This window comes from Cricetulus griseus, chromosome 5 (assembly GCF_003668045.3).
Source record: "Cricetulus griseus strain 17A/GY chromosome 5, alternate assembly CriGri-PICRH-1.0, whole genome shotgun sequence".
In the NCBI taxonomy this organism is placed as follows: domain Eukaryota; kingdom Metazoa; phylum Chordata; class Mammalia; order Rodentia; family Cricetidae; genus Cricetulus; species Cricetulus griseus.
The window spans coordinates 118,972,016-118,985,346 of NC_048598.1; the positions used below are offsets into that span (position 1 = coordinate 118,972,016).

At 50.0% G+C, this 13,331-nt stretch overlaps 1 protein-coding gene across 5 annotated transcripts in view; it reads left to right on the plus strand.

Annotated features, from left to right (window-relative positions):
• Ltbp2 (latent transforming growth factor beta binding protein 2) overlaps positions 1–13,331 on the plus strand; it is a 96,246-nt gene that overhangs the window by 78,838 nt on the left and 4,077 nt on the right. For 4 of the 5 annotated variants that reach the window (XM_035445299.1, XM_035445300.1, XM_027418522.2 and 1 more), the window contains 13 exons: positions 1,870–1,989; positions 5,300–5,419; positions 6,385–6,507; positions 6,725–6,853; positions 7,364–7,489; positions 8,648–8,770; positions 8,859–8,984; positions 9,409–9,531; positions 10,140–10,271; positions 10,761–10,886; positions 11,401–11,544; positions 12,358–12,549; positions 12,944–13,027. In XM_035445299.1, the coding sequence (XP_035301190.1) occupies positions 1,870–1,989; positions 5,300–5,419; positions 6,385–6,507; positions 6,725–6,853; positions 7,364–7,489; positions 8,648–8,770; positions 8,859–8,984; positions 9,409–9,531; positions 10,140–10,271; positions 10,761–10,886; positions 11,401–11,544; positions 12,358–12,549; positions 12,944–13,027 (1,668 nt within the window). The remainder of the gene's footprint in view (positions 1–1,869; positions 1,990–5,299; positions 5,420–6,384; positions 6,508–6,724; positions 6,854–7,363; positions 7,490–8,647; positions 8,771–8,858; positions 8,985–9,408; positions 9,532–10,139; positions 10,272–10,760; positions 10,887–11,400; positions 11,545–12,357; positions 12,550–12,943; positions 13,028–13,331) is intronic. The other variant, XM_035445301.1, reaches the window with a different exon arrangement.

Consider the following 13,331-nt stretch of genomic DNA (forward strand, 5'->3'; position numbering starts at 1 on the left):
TAGTTTGAATATAACTTGCCTTCCAGTAAGAGTGTATCTCTCTCTTTGCATGCTGGCCTTTGGGTTTCCTCAGGTGTGAATTGCTTGCTCCTATCTTTTGTTTCTTTTCCAAAGGTGGTTGTTGCTTTTTCTTGTAACTTTTTGGGTGTACCTTTTGTATACAGTTACATCTTATTTATTTGGTGTGTGCAAGGATGTCTATCTGACCAGAGAGCAACTTTGTGGAGTTGGCTCTCTCCTCTGTCTTTATGTGGGTTCTGGCTTGCCAAGCTTGGGTGGTAAACTCTTTGCCCACTCCGCCATTGCTGGACCCTTTTTGCGTTATTTTTAGCAGCTTACGGTTTTGCTATGTCACATAGATATTGTGAACTCTATAGATATTGTGAACTTTATTCACCTTTTCCAAGATGCTTTGTCCATCTTTGCATGGCCATTAGGAACCCACTCTCCATTTCCATCTTTCTCTACAAACCAGCTTTCCCAGAACCATCTATTTATTAGGCAGTGGTTTTGGCTTCACCCATTTTTTTCCCATCAGGTCTCCACTTTTTGCTCTGCCTTGGAGATCCTTCCCTTTTCTTCTGCATTGGCCATAGAGCCTAACTGGCCACAGTTAGGCAACTCTTGATAAACAGGCTTCCTGCATGTTTTAGTTAGGGTTACTGTTGTTCAGACAGCTGTTTCTGAATTCCCTGGAGAGTTGTTGCCAGGAAGGTTCTTGGGTCTGCCCTGTGCTGAAGGCCAGGCTCTCCATGGAGGCTGAGGGGGTGCATGTGGCAGCTGTGCTGGAGGCTCCACGGTGACCTGCAGTGATAGGATAGATGGCTGTGGTGGAAGCATCCTGGGTTCTAGGTTCTACCCCTGGGTTCTGGGGTAGGTTTATGTCTGATGCTAGCAAACATTCCTCCGTGTTTACTGCCAGCCAAGGACTTCCCTAAGCTCTTCGCCTCTCATTCAGAGTGTGTAAGGACTCTGTGAAGTGTCTGAGCTGGCGTTAGAGAGGGGAAAGATGAGGCCCGGATGGGTTTGGTGGAGCCAGGGAGTGGTCACAGGACAGAGCTGGTACACTGAGCCACTGTGTGGAATGGGAATAGGAATCTGCTGGTCATCAGGAGGGGAAAGACACTCCCAGCAGAGGCATGTGTGTGAGCAGAGATTTGGAGTGTAGACTCATGGGAATCTGCCATAGCTAAGATTATACCAGAGAGCGTGGGCAACGAGCAAATACAGAAGGGCTGGGGCCAGGTTTGTGAGCCAAACTGCAAGTAGGACTGGAGGTAGCAAGGAGCCACGGTAATGAATCAGGGGAATAGCCTGACCAGGACTGGGCCTTAGAGCCAGTCAGGTTTTTCCATCAGGCTTCCACTTTTTGTTCTGCCTATGCGCTCCTTCCCTTTTCTTCTCTGTTGGCAGTAGAGCTTCTAGAGGAGGGTGTCAGTGTACTTTGGATAATGATATAAGCCATGCTCTGCAGACCCTTGGCTGCCTGCAGCTTTCTCTGTCCTCCTAAGAAGGTCCATCCATCCTTAATGAGAAACCTAGTGGTAGACTCCATGTCTACTGTACTAGTGTTGGGGCAGAGAGAACTTTGTTGGCCCTCTCAGATCATACTATATGGGCTGACACCTGACCTCAAGCCCAGGCCTCACATCAGAGGGAGAAAGTTGCAAGTGCTCCCATGAGCCCTAGAAGTAGCTATCCCTGGGAGAAAAGAACTTGAGGGGACACAGGGTCTAACCAGTCCAAGAGCTGACCCAATAATCCCTTCAAGCAATCCTACTGAAGCCTTGTTCATGGTCTCTGGGAAGGATGCCTCAGGACCCCCCTCCAGGGCTGGCTTTGACTCAGGACCATCCTGTGTGTTTGCAGACATAGATGAGTGTGAGCAGCCCGGGGTGTGCAGTGGTGGGCGATGCAGCAACACTGAGGGCTCATACCACTGCGAATGTGATCGGGGCTACCTCATGGTCAGGAAAGGAGACTGCCAAGGTAAGGAGTGAGAACAATGGGTCAGCCTGCTGCCCTGCACACTGCCCTCCACCCGCTCCCCTTCTAGATACTCCCCAGAGATCCTCGATACTGAGCCAGTTCCCACTGGCAAAGACATGTCTATGGATCCCTGAACCCTCCTGTCTTTTGGGTGATACATAGGCATCCTGTATGCTCCCTGTAGCAGGGAAATATAAAAATCTATGTGACACCACAGGAATGAACATCTTTGCACACTTCAGCCCCAGCACCTTCCAAAATGTGTTCTCTTTGTATATAGCAGAGGAAGAGTTCATCTCTTTGGCACCTTCAGTCAGTCTTCTTACTAAAGTGTGTTAATATATAAACTCTCAGAGGATGGACCAAGTCTCTAGACAGCCTGTTCGTGGGCACCCAACAAATTCTGCTTGCTGAATGAATGAATGAAAAAATAGATCTCTCCTTTCCCACATACAGCTAAAAGATGGGCTAGGACATTGCTAGCTAGTATCCTCGTAGACAGGTTAGGACTTGCCACTGTCCTGTCACTAACCAGGTAAGACAGAATAGTGTCTTACCTGGTTACAGAGGGTCCTGAAAGTAAGGGGTGAACTTGTGGACCCTATGAAGGGGAGACTCTTCCCCAGTCCACTACCAGGGAAGCAATGTCTTAGGAGATCTAAGCAAAAGGAAAATATAGCTATAGGTATAGAACAAAGTGTCTTCACCTCCTATGCATCAATTTCTCTCAGGGCTCCCCTCTTAGTGTCCCTACACCTAAAACTCGGGCCTAGGCGTGATCCAAGCTGGATCCCATCCCCTTATCCTTATTAGACCAATAGAAACAAGACAATCTGGCATTTCCAAGAGTATGCAGAGTGAATACAGCACTTGATAGGTACTTTCTATGTGCCAGCTGGCCGTGCTAAGTGCTTGGTAAGAGAGCCTCATCATGCATCGAAGCACTGTGTTTAACATCAGGTCTTAGGAAGAAGAAAAGGAAATGAACCAGGAAATGCCACCACATCGAGAAGATGAGGTGTATGCTAGCCATCTGTGTTAAAGGGCACAGGCTCCTGAGCAGACAGACCTGAGTTGTATTAATGTTCCATGTTTGGAAGTGGAAATTGCCACACTCATCTCAGAGGACTGATCAGCTAACAGACACGAGATGCACAGAACCACCTCATGCACACTGTAAGGCCCTCTCTCTATCATGTCCCGACTCCCCCACATCTCTGTCCTGCTCCGGATGGCTCTGTCGCATCAGGAGGAAAGGTTCTAGACAGACACCTCATCTGGGAGGTCAGGCTGAGTTCTTGGCCCTGGCAGATGCTCTGGGGCTGTTGAAAGAATGATGTAGTTTGTACACTTCTCCCAGTTTCCACCAGTAACCACAGACCCTGCCCATCACCCTGGGAGCCCAGTCAATTTCCTCTCCCTTTCTTCTGTCTCCAACGAAGAAACTACTCTCACCACGGAAACCTGACATCTCCGATGAGAGACTGTGAGGTCTGGACAGTGGCCCATGCAACAGTCTCAATGACATTTCCAGCATACCCAGAATCTAGGTTCCCAGGCACAGACGGGGGATTCTCCTTTACACTGTTTCCCCCCTGTACTTCTGGCTTCTGCCTACCATTCCCAGTTGGTACTCTCACCAGGAAGACAGATGGGTATCCTCACAGTTCCCCACTCAGAGACTGGTCCCTGGAGGGATGCCCAGGCATCCTCCCAGGGTCTGGATGGCAGACTCACAAATTAGTCCCTGTGTGACCATTCCTTGGATCCCTTTAGCAGTCTCTTAAGCAGCCTTATACTAAGGATAATGTGTATTATTTTAGGCACATTGTTTCGTCTTTTGGTCGGTAAGCATTTGTTGAGTGCCAGCTGTATGTCAGCCACGGGCTAGAATACAGCAATAAATAGTTTCCAAAACAAACCAGAATATTGGAATCTACCAAGGCATACCATAACCTTAGGTTAAAATTCAAACTCTTGACTAAGCAGAAGAATCTCTACCTATCGATAGGCTCCGCTTTAGCTACCGTAAATTCCGTGGAATAGTCTCAGGTTGTCTGGTGATGGTGTCCACTCCCTCCAGAATTTTCCTCTGTCTCCTTTGATCAACTTGTCTAATGGCTCAGTTCTAGCCACTCCCACTCAGGGGAGGCTTCCCTGGCTTAGGTGGAGACTAGGGGCTGTTCTGGGCTTATGACCTCTCTGTCTCTCTCTTCATATTTATTTATTTATTTATCTATTGCATATACTGTATTCTGTCTGCATGCATTCCTACAGGTCAGAAGAGGGCACCAGATCTCATTATAGATGGTTGTGAGCCATCATGTCGTTGCTGGGAATTGAACTCAGGTCCTCTGGAAGAGCAGCCAGTGCTCTTAACCTCTGAGCCATCTCTCCAGCCCCATGACCTCTCTCTCTCTTTTCCTCCCTGATAGACTTCTCATGTCACTGTCATTCCCTGGAGCTCTGCTCTAAGAAGAAAGCTGGGGATAACACAGCAGCTTGCATTAGGTTCTGCTTCACTAACAACCAACCCCCAAATCAGTTATGGAGGATACAGTCAACCTTCTATCTTATCAGTGTCTTGTGTCTACAAGAATCAGTTGAGAACTCTGACTCAGGCTTCCTTACTCTGGTACTAGACTAAAAGAATAGCCAATGTCTGAAAGAAAGAGACACTCAAGGGTTGCATGCAATGAAATGCTTTGGCTCACAAGTTACCTTCGTCATATCCACTCATACCCCATTGGCTCTCACTGTCTTTTGGTGCCACCCAACCACAAGGGACCAGGAAGCAAAAACATGCCACGACCCAAAAATGAAGAAGTAGGCTGTTTTTTGAAAAATTAGTGAGTTCCACATGTCCTAAATGCCCATCATCCAGTGTTCCATACACCTTCCACAGATGTACCTGACACATTGCAGACAGGACAGACACAGGGGTCTTTTCTCCTAGCAAATGAAATCTTCCTACCTTGCCTGATGTCACCAAGGGTGACATGAAGGACTATCCCAAACAATCCAGTCTGCAATATGCAGCTCCCTGACTTCCCACACCTAACGGTATCCACAGCCTACTGCAGCGACCTGGGGAATCTTTCCATTTTTAAGTCCTTTCATTTATCTTTGCTCTAGGATTGTGAGTGGGAGGTGGGGTTGGGAACACAGGCAACTCATTTTTTCCTAGTGTTCATCTGTATAGAAGTTGACATTCATTTCCCCACTGGGCAGGGCCAAAGATTTGCAGACACGGAATACCCATGGGTTGTGGTTCTCAGAGATGACCAAGGGAGGGACTGTTGTTTTATAGATATCGATGAATGCCGTCACCCGGGTACCTGCCCTGATGGGAGATGCGTCAACTCCCCTGGCTCCTACACTTGTCTGCCCTGTGAGGAGGGCTACATAGGCCAGAGTGGAAGCTGTGTAGGTAAGGGCTGATTGCCAAGGCACTGAGAGGGTTATTTAGCCTTGGGATAGCTGGTTGAGCCCACACACAGGGAGGGGAAGAGGTGGGCAGACAGAAGGGGCTTAGAGGGTATTATTGTCCCCCATCATCCGGTTGGGTTCACAGACGACGCTGAGCATGGCATGGGTGTGCTTTGGTTATGGGACTCTGCCCTCTGAATCAGCTAGGGTGGGGTCCTAGGCTGCTGCTTACCCACATCCGTTCTGAAGCTCTATCCCAAAGTGCCAGAAGCTCCTGTGGTTGGCTTCTGTGGACCGGGATGAGAAGCTGAATGGTGATGACAGCCAGCCACCAGGCCCTCTGCTTTCCTACACAAAAGCACTACATAAGGAGCACTACACACTGAACAGCAGTGGGGCTTCTTGTTCCCAAAACAACTCCGTGTCAGTGGGAAGAGGAGTGCTCTTTCCCCTCGGCCCCCGCAGGGAAAAAGGCCCAAGCTTCTGATGCCAGGAGGGGCCACGTTTTGAATAGATGCTTTGAGACTTGTGAGAGGGCAGAGGGTTCCCAGGCCCTCAAGACAGCCACAGCCACCCAGGCATGGCCTGGCCTTTCTCCACACTGCCCACCCATGTACTGAAACTGTCTGTTGCATGTGGAGCATGGTTTCTTTGTGGTAGATAAGACTAGAGAGGATCAGACTCACAATGAACCAAGGGCCTTGGACACCTTATTTCAAATGCTCCGGGTGGCTTTGTTCTCCAGGGCTAGACAGGGTGTTCTATATTACAGCACTTGGGAGGGTATGACCCCACTTTGCCTGGATGAAACAAAGGAGTGGCTTTGCAGCTCTCCAAGGCTGGCCTACATTCCCTCTGAAGGCTGGTTCCATCAACACATAATTGAGATGATCTAGGCTTGCTAGAGTGGGGAGTAGTGCGAGGAAGAGAGGAGGCCAGTGCCCCCATCTTGGACTTTATCCACAGATGTGAATGAGTGTCTGACCCCTGGGATCTGTGCGCATGGAAGCTGCATCAACATGGAAGGCTCCTTTAGATGCTCTTGTGATCCGGGCTATGAGGTCACCCAGGACAAGAAGGACTGCCGAGGTACAAAGATGTAGAACCATTCTTACACGGGCAAATCAAGCCTGCAGCATCTTTCCCTCTGCATGCCAATCCCTGAAGCCGCCCTGCATTAGCCCACCAGGCCCAAGACCTATCCTACCCTTGCCAAAATCTGTGTTTTCTACCCTCCCTGCCCACCTATGAGTCTCTGGATGTCTGCTCTGCAGAATCCCATACAGAACTCAATGGCCTGTTTCAGATGTGGATGAGTGTGTCAGCCGCCGAGCCTCCTGTCCCACGGGCCTCTGCCTCAACACCGAGGGCTCCTTCACCTGTGAAGCCTGTCAGAGTGGGTACTGGGTGAATGAAGATGGCACGGCCTGTGAAGGTAATACAAGACAGACAGTGACAGAAAGGACAGAAATGTAGGTCTTCCTCTTATATGTGTCCTCCAGCCTTGGGCTGATCCTGGGTGTTTCCAGGTTAGGTTAGAGGGAACTTGGCCCCACGAGAGCTTCTATTGTCATAACTTCCAAATTCAGAGAAGAGACAAATGGCCACAGAGACAAGAGGGAAGCTAATCGTGCATGCCTATAGCCCGAGCACTTGGGGGTGTAAACAGGAGGATCAGGAGTTCAAGGCCAGTTTTAGTCACAGAGTGAGTTTGAAGCCAGCCTGAGCTATATGACACCCTGTCTCAAAAGAGGTAACCTGGGGGTAGGGCTACCCATGGAGATTTCTGGGAAGGAAGTGGAGGGGGCGCATTATAGAATATGGCTAGGGTTTGCCCTTGTCTAGAGGCCCAGAGTGTTCAGATGGGCAAAAGGTGTTGTGAGGGAAGGCTTCCGTGGTGGGACTGCCTGCCAGGGTCCCTGGCCACAGTTGTCTATCTGCCCAGACCTGGATGAATGTGCCTTCCCTGGAGTCTGCCCCAAAGGAGTCTGCACCAACACTGTGGGCTCCTTCTCCTGCAAGGACTGCGAATGGGGCTACCGGCCCAGTCCCCTGGGCAACACCTGTGAGGGTAAGAGACCCCTCGCCTATGAGGATAGCACCGATGGGACACAGTAGACTAACGTAGCATTTACAAGAAGGAACAAGAGCTCCCCCTTAAACCTAGGATAGTGGTCTGGGGACATCTATTTCTACCCTCTCCCCCACAGCAGTCAGGAAAGTGGCTAGATAGCCGTTGTCACCACCATGAAGTCACTAGTGCACAGGCTTCAGGGACCCAGTAGCACCCAGGGACAACAAGAGACACATGGGGTTTCTTGGGCCTTGGCCTACACTCTGGAGACTCAGTTATGACAAGATTCTAGAGCAGTGGTTCTCAACTTGGGGGTCAAATGACCCTTTCACAAGGGTCACCTAAGATCATCAGAAAACACAGATTACGACTTATATGATTCATAACACATTACCATTCATAACAGTAGCCAAACCACAGGTATGAAATAGCACCGAATATAATTTTATGGTTGGGGTCACCACAACATAAGGAACACAGCATTAGAAAGGTTGAGAACCACAGCTCTAGCGGGCCCATTGTGCTTTGTAATAGTGTTAATAATTTCTATAACCCCAACACTTGGGAATCCTTATCAGGATGACGAAAAGGCTAAGGCCAACCAGGCTACAGGAGTGGCGGGGCAATGAGTGCCAGACAGGTCAGGTGTGTGATCCAGGTTTACAATCCTAGCATTTAGGAGGTAGAAACAGGAGGGTCAGGAGTTCAAGGTCATCTTTGGCTATCTAGCAAGTTAGAGGCAAGGTCAATGTTAACTAAATGAGATCCTATCTCAAAACAAACTCGCAAGTAAGCAAAAGAGAGTTTCTGTTACCTTCTCAGGTTCTCTGTATCTGTTTCCTTGGTTTCTTTTCCATTGTTTCTCAGCCAAGACTGGGGATGGAGCTTTGGTTTCCCTAGGCCAGGACTATTGGGCATGAAGGAGTCCAGCCAGAAATGGAGCACATGGGAAGACCTGTTGTCCTCCCTCTCCCAGCACAGCTGGGATGAACTGTGGGGGGAGGGAAACAAACATGGCAGGTCCAGTCCCCTTATCACAGGTCCTGTCTCCTCAGGCCACTCAGGCAGGTGATAGGGCCTCTAGAGATATTTCCCTTGGACCTGTCCTTGGAAGGTGCTACCATCAGCTGCCTCCTCCCCTGTGTGGCCCTACAGATGTGGATGAGTGTGAAGGTTCCCAGAACCGCTGCCTGGGAGGAGAGTGCAAGAACACGGAAGGTTCCTACCAGTGCCTCTGTCCCAGGGGCTTCCAGCTGGCCAATGGCACTGTGTGTGAGGGTGAGTGCCCCATGTCCCCCCCCTCAGGAACTGGGGACAGTGAGTATCTGCACCCTAGAGACACTCCCTTCTCATCTTGTCCCTGCAGATATAAACGAGTGTGCTGGGGAGGAACACTGTGCTCCTCATGGCGAATGCCTCAACAGCCAGGGGTCCTTCTTCTGCCTCTGTGCACCCGGCTTTGCCAGTGCTGAGGGTGGCACCAGATGCCAGGGTAAGACGTCAATGTGGTCATGTCTAAGGTCCGCCAGCACGGGTGTTAGAGGCTATATCTAGAGTCCCATCTGAATATCATTGCTGAAGTGAATAGTTTGCTCACGGCCTACCCGGGGAGGAGAAAATGGGAAGGCTGGGGAGAGGTTTGTAAGGAAGACCTTGGAGTCTGCAGGGGGACCTCTCTGTGATGCCTGTGACAGCTGTGCATGCTCTCCAGAGTCTCCATGTCACCCTTCTGCTAATAGAGCCCCCCCTCTAAAGCTCCCCAAGCATGGCCTGGACTGTCCCTTGATCTTCCTACCCTGAGAGTCAACTTGGCTCTCCTATCGAAAAGCTTCTTGTGGTCCAAAGGAAGCGGCTCAGGGCTCTATCAAGCTCGAAAGAGGCCCATGCTGCATCTGCTGACTGGCGTCTCTCTCTAGATGTTGATGAATGTGCAGCCACAGACCCATGTCTGGGAGGGTACTGTGTCAACACAGAGGGCTCCTTCAACTGTCTGTGTGAGACTGGCTTCCAGCCCTCCCCAGACAGCGGAGAGTGTGTGGGTAAGGACTCTAGGGGTTGGACAGGACCCTGCCTCATTTCTGCCCACCTCTGTCCCTCTGTGGTCCTTAGCTCCCTGGAAAAAGGAACATAGCTTCCCAAGAAACATAGCATTTTCTACAGATTCCAAAATGTGATGCATTTATTGAGATTCTGACGGCCCAAGGACTGTCTGGGGCTGACATAATAAAGATAGTCATAGCCTTTGTGTCAGCAGAGGACACAAGGTATTTTTAAAAGCCAAATTCGTTCAGCAGATATGAAACACCTGATATGTTCAATGTCTTTTCATAGGACAGATGCTTACAGACAATCTTGAAATCGAATAAGGGAGATAAATATTAAAGAAAGCTCCTTGCACCCCACTGTGGTGAAAAACGGTAGAGCGCTCAGAGCTCCCCAAATGGTGTAGAGTTCTCTTCTGAAATGCTCAGTCTTGCTGGGTCAGGGGAAACTATCCTGAATTAATCTCCTGGGGCTGAGATGAGCATGATTTGAAAGGGACCAAGGACCTCAGGAGCTACGGGATATGAGCTTGTAATATCAGCAAGGTGGGGCCAGAACAGTGACCTAGCCACACATCTGTCCCCTCTCATGGCTCTGGGGACAGATATTGATGAGTGTGAGGATGAGGAAGACCCAGTGTGTGGAGCCTGGAGGTGTGAGAACAGCCCTGGTTCCTACCGCTGTGTCCTGGGCTGCCAGCCTGGCTTCTACATGGCCCCAACTGGAGACTGCATTGGTGAGTAGGGACAGGGAGGTAGAGGTGGGAGGGCTGAGGAAGGCCGAGGACTTCTGGTTTTCCCTGCATTCAACTAGAAACAGTTTCTCCCAAGGATACTGTGTGAGCAGTTGTTTGAATTTTGTATATTTCCCACACAGCGAAGCTTACACAAAAATTGAAGAAGAATGTTATGGTCACAGCTTTCTTGTGCTTGTTTTCTTGTTTGCTTGTTTTTGCAAATCTTTGTGTTAATAGATCAGATAAATAAGTACTCCCAAGGCCGGGCGTTGGTGGCACATTCCTTTAATCCCAGCACTTAGGAGGCAGAGGCAGGCGGATCTCTGTGAGTTTGAGGCCAGCCTAGTCTACAGAGCAAGTGCCAGGATAGGCTCCAAATCTACACAGGGAAACTCTGTCATGAAAAACCAATAAATAAATAAATAAATACTCCCAGCAAACAGAGAGAGAGCATGCATACCCTCTACCCTAGTCTCCATTATTCCACAGACATAGATGAATGTGCCAACGACACTGTGTGTGGAAGCCATGGCTTCTGTGACAATACGGATGGCTCCTTCCGCTGCCTGTGTGACCAGGGCTTCGAGACCTCACCCTCAGGCTGGGAATGTGTTGGTGAGAAGCTACCCAAGGTCTGGGATGGAAAAGGCCCTTGGGCCCTTCTCATTTCTACCAACCTTTGTCTTTGTTGAAAGGAAGTGCTAGGGCCTTCTCACAAAACATTCATGTTTACGTGACTCCAAGAACCCTAAAGGGTGGACAAGGTCAAGGGAGGGGAATTCCCCTTCAGTCAGCACTGCTCCCGGGGTTGGTAGGAGAATGGCCGATCCTGCCACAGAAAGAGCAAGCACAAGAAGGCAGAGACCTACTGCCCCCCTCACTTCCCTGGAGAACTTGAGGCCTCGAGAGATGCCCAGAGGAGGGAACTCTCTTCGCTCACTGTTCAACCATTTTCAGCAACTCTTCCCCTCTTTTCCCTCCATGCCCTTTGTCCACCAGTCCCCCTCTCTGCTAATTCATATCCACTTTTGCTTCTTCCAATGAGAACCCACCTAGTTGGGCTGGAATCGGGGGCAGGGTGCATTAGCTACCCCTTGGCTGTACACGAGTCTGTCCTTGTACCTGGCAGATGTGAATGAGTGTGAGCTCATGCTGGCAGTGTGTGGGGCTGCACTCTGTGAGAACGTGGAAGGCTCCTTCCTGTGTCTCTGCACCAGTGACCTTGAGGAATATGACGCACAAGAAGGGCACTGCCGTCCCCGGGTAGCTGGAGGTAAGACCCGGGATACTCAGGCCCCTCCCTCCCCTGCCATCTTCCACAAGGACTCTGACTTATGAAAGTCATCCCCTGATGTAGCTCCTGCCACTTAGTAGGGTTCATTGGGCCAGTGCCGGGGGTATGGTTAGGAATGGATTATGGAGGGGACAGGAGTCTGAGTGTCACCCGTGCCAGTGCCTGCCAGACAACGTTCCCAGTGCAGGCCTAGGATGGACCTAGGGAAATTCAGGGTGCTATGGCACTTACAGTAGCCCTCAGAGACCTCAGATTGAGTTTAGTAGAGATCCCAAATCCACCGAATCCTTGGATGAAGGAGGCCTTGAAACTGAGCTAAGCTGGACCCTATCCTCCCCATTGCTACGCTACCCAAGGCCGGACCAGTACTTATCTGGCTTCAATGACTTGGAAAAAAGCAAGGGGAGCTTTGTAAGGGAAAATGGAGGGGATAAGAGTTTGGGGTTCCTGAGAAGCAGAAGGGATCAGAAGGGTGCCCATATGGTATGCCAGGGATGGGTACTGTCCATGAGGGTTGTGGGCAAATAGTACACTAGAAACATCAGGGGCTTGGGCTTCAGAGCTCCATTTTGCCCCATAATAACTTCTTAAATGGAACTTCTTAGGTGCAGTTTCTTTGTAGTAGGGGAATGATAACAGTATCCATTCCTAGGGATGCTTAAGGGTGTCACATGCGATAATATACACCATAAGGGTTCTACACAGACATTGTATTTCAAAGGTCAACTTGATGGCAGGGATGCCTCAGAGGGTCATGAACAGACAGTAATAAGGGGCTTCTGTCACACACAGCTCAGAGAATCCCAGAGGTCCCAACAGGGGACCCTGCTCCAGGCCTCATCCGCATGGAATGCTACTCTGAGCATGGTGGTGGTCCTCCCTGCTCCAGCATCCTGGGCCAGAACTCCACACAGGCTGAGTGCTGTTGTACCCAAGGTGCCAGATGGGGGAAAGCCTGTGACCCTTGCCCATCTGAGGACTCAGGTAAGGCCTCAAGGGCTACAAAGACTTAGCTTAGGGTCAGTTTACAGTGTGACACTTATGTGATGCCAAGTGCCTGTAACTCCAGTGCTCTGGAGGCTGAAGCAGAAAGGTTGTGGGTTTGAGACAAGTCTGAGCTACAGAGCAAGTAGAGGCCAACCTCTATTACATAATTAGACCCTTTAAAAATGGGAGTGAGCTGGACGGTGGAGGTGCACACCTTTAATCCCAGCACGAGGGAGGCAGAGGCAGGTGGATCTATGTGAGTTGAGACCAGCCTGGTTTACAGGGAGTTCCAGAACAGGTTCCAAAGCTACATAGAGAAACCCTGTCTCAAAAAAATGGGGGTGGGGAGACATACCATTCCCTCTCTGAGCTTGGATACTTTCCTACACAGCTGAATTCAGTGAGCTCTGCCCCAGTGGTCAAGGCTACGTCCCCGTGGAAGGAGCCTGGACTTTTGGACAAACCATGTACACAGGTGATCCAGCTCAACACCCTCCTCTTCAGAATGCACCTGCCCAAGTAAACCCTGGCCTAGTCTTCTATGAGGTCCCAGGAAGTCTACACCAAGCCCTGGCTTCCAAGTAGTTTTGTCTTTGGGGATCTGGAGCTTTTCTGTCCCTGATATTTTTAGCTGGAAAGTTTTAATCAAGATCCTCCTGGAGTGTTCATATGACCCTGAGCTCAGTTCCCCTGCACCCTCAAGTCTAGTGGGTGCACTATGGTGTTTAACCTTATCTCCACCACACTGGACTCAGGGACAGACTGAGGGTACTGCACTG